Genomic DNA, 8,571 nt, shown 5'->3' on the forward strand with positions numbered 1-8,571 from the left:
ATTGATCAATCAATTCAAGGTAAGCCCCACCATTATGCATTAAGCAAGCAATTAATAAGCAAATCATTTGTTAACTGGATATAATTGGGGCTTTTTTTCTTGTATGAGAAGCAAAACTAGATGACAATGAAGAAGAATAAGACTTTGCTTTATGTTGTAGACCACTTCTCTAGTTTGTGGGTCTCTCTTCAAAACAAAGTGTGGCTAAATTTGAGTTCAGAGTCTCGGTCGTCATGCGAACCATAAATTAGACCATGTTAATGTTTACTCACTTGAGTCAGGACATGTGATTTGGACCCGACTTGGCTTGTGAACCAACTCGACCCCATCACCATCATGGTTATCCACTTCATCGGACCCTACAATCGTACCATCCAAACCCTACCACCCTCAATATTGTCATAGGAGTCAGTAGATGGTCGTCATTACGAATTAATTAATAGTTATCGGTCTATCTTTCGAATTTAATATTTGATAAAGGACAAGTAAATTCACTAGGTGCATCTAAATGAAAGTTGATCATCACTTCTCTATTTTAATATTTAATTGGTAAAAATAATTAAACATTCTTAATGAATGTTATCTTCCAAAACATAATTATAATGTTCAAAATAATTAGTAATGATGTAATTTGGTAATTAAGTTAGGGGCTCCATTATCAGGCTGGAAACAGAGAAGCCATGAAGCTTTATTAATTTGGGGGCCCCTAAAATCTAAATCTCACATGTAAAAAATGGTTTAATTCCCAGTTTAATCATTGTCATTAGGTCACATCCCCGATTAACCGGTTCAATTCTCATCCAAACCAAATCTATCTCGACTTTTTTTCTCTAGATTTTCGAATTTATTATAGATTCTTCGATACGTGTTTGATCCTTGTAGATTCGGTCACATCGTCGTGAATGTGTCTTGATTTTATTTAAATATATTTATGTAAAATTAGAATAAATTACTTTTGATTAATTGATCTTCCCACATCCAAAAAAATAGTGATTGAATTTATTTATTTATTTTTAGAAATTAAAAAAAACATGAAAATCACATTAAAAAGCTCAGCTCCTCTCCTCCTCCTCCTCCCACCATCTCTTCTACTCCTCGGTGAACTTAACTTCTCCTCACCACCTTCCCTCCCCCTCCGGGCAAATGGGCGGCCCCTCCTGGTGCCACAAGGAGAAGCTTCGCAAGGGATTGTGGTCACCGGAGGAGGATGCGAAGCTGATCGACTACATCACCAGACACGGCCATGGATGCTGGAGCTCTGTTCCTAAGCTCGCAGGTCACCAGCATGAACAAAAAAAAAAAAAAAAAGAAGCATTTTTCTTCCTAAAGATTCGATTTTGACGATGATTTCGTGCTCGATTTAGGTTTGCAGAGGTGCGGGAAGAGTTGCAGGTTGAGGTGGATCAATTACTTGAGGCCCGATCTGAAGAGGGGCACCTTCTCCCAGAAAGAGGAGGACCTGATCATCCATCTCCATGAATCTTTAGGCAACAAGTTAGTTCATTTCTTGGATTTCAATTCTGTTTTTGGAATTCTCAATTCGGCTGGCTTGTCGTCTCAGGTGGTCTCAGATCGCAGCGGGATTGCCAGGGAGAACGGACAACGAGATCAAGAACTACTGGAACTCATGCGTCAAGAAGAAACTGAAGCAGAGAGGCGTTGATCCGAGCACCCACATCCCACTCGACGGCGGAAGCGAAGACAAACAAGACCCATCGCCATTGTTGCCAGCTAAAGAACTCTTCGCGGAGCCTCTCCACCACGACCCGCTCTGGTTGGCGCATAACGCCGTCGGCAGTGAATTCGAGTTGCAGAGCAGCAATGGCGGCAATCTCTTGGATGGCGGAGTCTTGCAATGGACGGGATTGCCGCCGCCGGACAAAGCCGCTCAAATCCAGTTCGACGGCGGCGAGCCAGAGGATTTAAAATGGTCCGAGTACATCACTGGATCCATTTCCATGTCCGCGAGTTCATGGCATGAGAGCCTTCTGATTCAGAAATAAAAAAACAGAGATGTCTCATTTCCAACGGTCCTTGTCTTGCAGGAATAAAGTTTCTCTTGTTCTGCATCGATTGCTTTGTTTTCGAGCTCCATGAACTCCGTTTAGTTTGAGGATATAAGTGTGGGAGTCGATTTGGTTCTTACTCATCGAGAAGTTACTGAATTATCACATCGATTTCGAGCAATAAGCCTTTCGGAATAGAAGAGACTAGGACTTGATCTGTGACTGATTAGGGAGGAATTTACATTCTAAAGGATGGTTCTGAGGGGGGAATGATTGTGGAGGATGATTAGGGTGTTCTAAGACGATTGAACGCTATATTTGGTCGAATTATCTCTAGGAGACTAGAGAACGCGCGGTGGAAGTAGATTCGGTAAGGGTACGACTACTTTTTGTGCATGTTTAGTCATTTATAAAGTCTCGAGGATACAACTAAATGATGTTGGATCAATCGAATGTCTTACGGTGGCCGTTGCCCTAAACCCTAAAATCCTACAATGTGGCTTTTGACCGATGACTACAAAATTTTCGATATAGACGAAGACGAATGGATTTAGGGCTCCTCTCCTACCCATTAAGCTTTCCTACACTATGGATGAAGCAAGCACTATCAAGTTTAATTCTTACATTTACCATTACATGAGTTTTTGTTGAAGTTCTTTCTCGTAAAAGAAACAATCGAGATCAAGGACTGATTGAGACATATAATTTGATTCTTATTTACACTTAATGTTTTTTCTTTTTCACGAACCTTTTGAGATTATATACGCTATCGAAATCTATTCTTATCCTAACCTTTACACGAGCCCTTTGGATCCTTTTGGCACGAAGAAGACTATAAAATTCGATTCTTTTATACTTTTGATTGTTGTTCATCTAACTTTCGTCTCCACTTTTTGTGTCCATTGCACCCTTTTACAACAACTTTCAACAATAATTTTCATCCCATGTGAGATGAGTATAAGGAATTTTGTTTGTTTTAAAATCACTATAATTAAAGGGTATCAAAGTAGCTTTAATCATTTGTTTAGATTTTTCAATTAAACATCTAATCATGATTATTATCCTATTTAATCCTTGAAACAATAATGCTCTCTCCAAAGAAGATAATATTTTAGACTCTAAACAATTACTAAACTAACAATAGGCATAAATAAATGATTAACATAATAATTGTGCGATAATGACCCTTGGGGCGGTGCGATGATTAAGACATGGGGCGTTGTCACATGAGGTCTTGGGGTCAAAACTCGGCGTGACCGAGCATAACCTCCCCCATGTCTTGGCCATTTGCACTAATAGCTAGTAGCCACCCGTGATTTACCTCCTCCGTGTTGGCCTAGAGACGGGTTGGCGGGGGTGCTGGGGGCGAGCGAATTGCCTTTTGCCACATGTTGTAAATACTCTTAGTCCCCTCGGATGGTCTAGTGTCTAGCGCATGAGGTGTTACTACAATAAGGTATGAGGTTCGAATCTCGGCAAAGCCGAGGTAAATACCTCTCTTATGTGCTAGTCATTATTCCAAAGGCTAGTAGCCACCCGTGATTGACCTTCTCCGTGTTGGCCTTGGGACGGGTTGACGGGGGCGCTGGGGGCGAGCGTATTCGCCTTTTGCCATAATGTTGTGAATACTCTTAATCGTACCGTGCGCTGTAAATGCTCTTAATCATAGCGTACTATCATAGTGCGCAGCAATGCTTTTAATTGTAGCGTATGGTGCGCGTTGCGAATGCTCTTAATCGTAGCATGCGATGCGCGTTATGCAGTGTGCGATATGAGTTGCAGATAACATAACTGTGCGTTGTAGGAAGTCATATTTGTTGTAGTATTTGCTAGGGTTTAATTTGATCTTGTACTCCCTTAGCATGCCACAAGTTTCTTCAATATCAAAGATCAGATTCATCGCTCGAACAAATTTAATTAGAATGTCGTTGATATAAACTTCAATATTACTTTTGATCTACTACTGAAATATTTTGTCTATGAGCCGTTGGTAAGTTGCTCCTGCATTCTTTAGTCCCAACGATATAACATTATAACATAAAGTTCTGTTAGAGGTGATAAAGCTAACATTTTCTTGATCTTTCAGGGTGAGAGGAGCTTGATGATAGCAATGATAGGCATCCAACATGCAGATTAACTCACTTTCATAAGTAGAATCAACCAACTGGTCGATATGGGGAAGAGGATAGTAGTCATTCGAACAAGCTTTGTTGAAGTTCTGAAAGTCGATATAGACTCATCATTTGTTCCCAAGCTTGAGCACCAACATAACATTGGCGAGCCAAGCTCGGAATTGAACTTCTCGAATGTGCCCTACTCCCAACAGCTTATCTATTTCTGCTCAGATGATTTTGTTCTGATCGACACCAAAGTCTCTTTTTCTTTGTTTGACTTGCCGGGCATTTGAGAGAATGTGGAGTCGGTGCTCCATCACAATGGGAGACACACCGGTGATTTCCTACGGCGATCAAGTGAAGATGTCTCGATTGCGTGATAAACACGTGATGAAACTCTCTTTGAGCTCGGGAGAGAGATCTGTTGCAATTTTGGTAGATTCTTCGGGCCGATCACGGTGGATTTGTACCTTTTCTTGATCCTCGATCAACTGAGCTATAGGCGCCTCCTATATAGCTTGCACCTTCATTTGTTGAGTCTTGTTGTCTTTGTGCAACTCCTTCTTGATGATGCCAACATTATATTTTTGAGCCACCAGTTGGTCTTCTTTCATCTTTCCCACTTGATCTCCTATCAGGAATTTAATTTTTTGGTAGAAAGTGGAGATAACAGTTCTGAATTCATGTAGAGCGGGTCTCTCTAAAATGACATTATATGCAGAGGGAGCATCCACCACCACGAAAGTAGTGCTCTGAGTTTTCATCAGGAACTCTGCTCCTAAAGAAATTGCCAGTCGAATCTGGCCCAATGGCTATACTTCATACCCGATAAGTTGAATGCCTTCTTAAAGATGATGTTTATAGAACTTCCCATGTCCACAAAAATCTTGGCACATTGTAATTAACGATAACGACCTTAATGATCAAGCATCATCATGAGGTACTTCTGTCCCTCTTAAGATCTTGAGACCCAAAGCCAAGTTAGGGGCCCTCCGCCTATGTCCGACTTTGTAGATCTCCAGTTGGCGACCATGAGACTTTTGTGCTCGATTGGAATCTCCTTCAATAAAGCCTTCGGAGATTACGTTGACATTTCCCTAAGCGGCATTCCTCATGTTTTCTTGTTGGATCTGCGAGTGTTTTGTGCCTTTATTCGGGGTGTGAGTTCCACTATCTTGTTGTAGCAAAGCATCATGCTGCCGATATACTATGTAAGATATGAAAAATAAATAATAATAAAATAATAAGTATTAATTAAGAAGTAATCTTACAGAATTTTTTAGAAAATTTTAAGAATTTTTTAAAATTTAAATTGAATTCATATGACATATTTAAGGAGATAAATCTATTAGGCCTGGAGGAAACCTGTTTAGAATATCACTTAAGTCAGAGTTGATCGATTTAATTAACCTAAAGTTATTATTAACCTAAGTATATAAACCTAGATTTTTTCCATTGCCTCTCCCTATCCATCTTCATTGCCCTGTTCATCACAGTTGCCCTCACTTATCTCCCGATCGCCACAAGTGATTGTCGCCTAACAGCTATGCCACCCCTACCTCAAGATGTCAGCGCCTTGTGTTGTCAACCGTCGTTGTTCACTACCGTCACTGCCCCTTTCTTCTTTCGATCCAGCCATAGATGTGTGCGAGACACCGCCACCCATTCTCCCTCTCATCGCCCTCTTTCCCAATCCACCACTCTATCTATGTCGCCTACCTTGGTTGATCGTCGTTGTTCTTCATTTTCTCCAAGAAGCCCTCGTACTGTCGTCTCGAGAGGCCAGCCACCGCCACAACTTCCTCTTCCTCACTGAGGGTTGCCTAGCTCTGGATTGTGGTCTTGGCTTCTCACGAGCCTTGGTGATCATTTCCCCATACCAGCTTGAAAGTCTTCCTCCCTCGTTGTTGCATTGCCATCACAAGCAAATCTCGACACCGTCACCTATCATGAACAACCATCAGCCACGTGCCTGCATTCACTGTGTCGCCGATGTTGTGAACGCCGCCATAGCAACCTCACCAAAGCCCTCACCAACGCCGCTGGCCCGACCTATCGTGTCCTGTTGTGCTACCGAAGGAGGAGAAATAAATATCAAACTAAGTTTTGTTCATTAAATTCATTAGGGGAAAATTAGCGCAGAATGTGAAGAAATTGTGAGATGATTAGGATGATTCAATTAGGGTTTCTAATCAGTTTAGGATTATGGTGAGTTATTTAACTTATGGTCGAATTGGTTATAATTTGTATTCTATGTTGCAGGATTTTGAGTTCAAGGTAGGTCGTTGACTTGAAGGCTATTAAAATGAGTTATAGATAAAGATGAATATTTTCTTCCCTTGCTTCATTAGTTATTGACCTTGGTGCATGATTGTTACGTTGGATGGTAAATTGCATTTACCTTAACTCTATTCCATTACTTCATTAGTTGATACTTGCCTTGCTTGATCTTTGAGTTGATTAGTTATATTCATGCAGTCTTGTCTTTGTTATTCATTATATGTAGTGTACACACGTGTATGATGTGTACAATAGGATGATGCTTATGTTTGATTATGCATATCAGATAGTGTATACACGTGTATGTTGCGTACAATAGAAAGATGTTTATGTCTTGTTAAGTATATATATATATATATACCATGTAGTGTACGCACATATGTGGTATGTACAATAAGATGATGCTTATATTTTATTATGTATATATCATGTAGTGTACATATGTGTGTGGTGTGTATAATAGAATGCTTGTCATTATAGCTAACTTACTAATAGTATATACGTGTTCGACCTGTGTAGATGATAGCCTACCTTACTACTATTGATTGTGTATTGATGCTTAGACTTCATATACTTCTACTGATGTGATTAGTTACCGTTTAAGTAACATTGCACTGTTCATTTCCTATCTATTATGTCTCCCATTTATAGTCGAGAATATCATCAGTGATTGTGATTTATTGACTGCATATGATATTAATATGCTTACTACACTGTTATCATTGGGTCATTATACCTTAGGCTGCCCATGGGGTATCCATGGTAGAGTGATCTCTCACAGTCCGTAGCTAGATAACTATAACTTGTCTGCCCACAAATTGTCTGTGGTAGAGTGATCTCCCGCAGATAGAGACCTTGACATTTCAAACTTCTCATGGGTTATCTATGGTAGAGTGATATCCTGTAGTCCATAATTATATAGCTAGGTGTCTTGGTTATCTGATATTTCTTGTGGTGGAACGTTGCTCCCATATATGATATGACAAAAGGCAATTCGTTCACCCCCAGTGCTCCTGCCATCCCTCTTTAGGTCAACACGGAGGAGGTAAATCACGGATGATTACTAGCCATTAGTGCAAGTGGCCAAGGTATAAGGGAGGGCATGTTCGAATACGCTGAGTTTCGACTACAATACCTCATGTGGCAACACTCCATGCCTCAACCACCACACCACCCCGAAGGGACTTTGCTCCCATATATGATGATATTCCTTCTGATGGAGAATTGCTCCCACATATGATGATCTATTACTGTTTCTTGCACTGGTATATGCTTATGATATACAGTACCCATGTTGATCATTACCTAACACTACCCATGGTATTATTTGCAATCAAATAGGTTGATTATGTAGTAGATGCATATTTATGCCATCTTCAGATGGTGAGTATCTTCCTTTGAGACTGTATACCACTTAAACTCTTACATAATGTTAATCATACACTATCTTTTATCTATTACCCGTAGAGTCATTTAGACTCATTGATAACCAAAATTAGTGTCGTGATAATCTTGATTTCAAATGTTAACTAAAATCTTCCTCAACCTAAATTGGTAAGTAGACTCCAAGGTCGGTTCACAAAGACTTCACAGTGCTATTAATTCTCTTAATCTGATTTACTGCACAGTTCATATGGGTTTCTTTTACTAATAATGCAGAACCTATTTGACTAAAAATTCTAACTCGCATTCAAGTTTTCATCGTTGACATTTTTCTAGATGAATGACTATTAAAGCCAAATTCTGAGATCATCTACTTAACTAAAAACATCACTAATAGAATTCTGTCTAAAATTGGAAATTGAATTTAACAGATTAAAACTAAAAGAAACAAATCTAGATGACAAAATAATTGCAAAAATCTAATTCGAAAGCAAATTGAATCAAGATTAAGAGATTTGAATCCAAGATCAGGTCATTGTTACATGTAAACAAAAACAGGAAAAGAAAATCTTCTGCATCGGGCTACAGTGGTTCGATTAAAGTAAACAGTAATACTCTAACAAAGGAAAGAAGAAATAGAACTAGATCTGGAAAGAAATAGAGTATAAATTCAGTGAGCTGGGATCCCCCAAGCACTCACAAAGCTGGAAGAACTGTTAATAAACTCTGATGAAGAAACTCTAACCCAGATCTGGAATACGAACAACTCGATTATCATTCCCCAGATC

General features: G+C 39.6%; 1 protein-coding gene across 1 annotated transcript; it reads left to right on the plus strand.

The window, feature by feature from the left end:
• The first annotated feature begins 1,053 nt into the window (after positions 1-1,053).
• LOC121997085 (transcription factor MYB86-like) lies at positions 1,054-2,073 on the plus strand. Its single transcript, XM_042551328.1, has 3 exons — positions 1,054-1,276; positions 1,365-1,494; positions 1,562-2,073. Exons 1-3 carry the CDS (start codon positions 1,144-1,146, stop codon positions 2,001-2,003), a joined length of 705 nt encoding a protein of 234 aa, XP_042407262.1. The 5' UTR covers positions 1,054-1,143; the 3' UTR covers positions 2,004-2,073.
• Positions 2,074-8,571: the final 6,498 nt, after the last annotated feature.

This window comes from Zingiber officinale, chromosome 6A, assembly GCF_018446385.1.
Source record: "Zingiber officinale cultivar Zhangliang chromosome 6A, Zo_v1.1, whole genome shotgun sequence".
Taxonomy (NCBI): domain Eukaryota; kingdom Viridiplantae; phylum Streptophyta; class Magnoliopsida; order Zingiberales; family Zingiberaceae; genus Zingiber; species Zingiber officinale.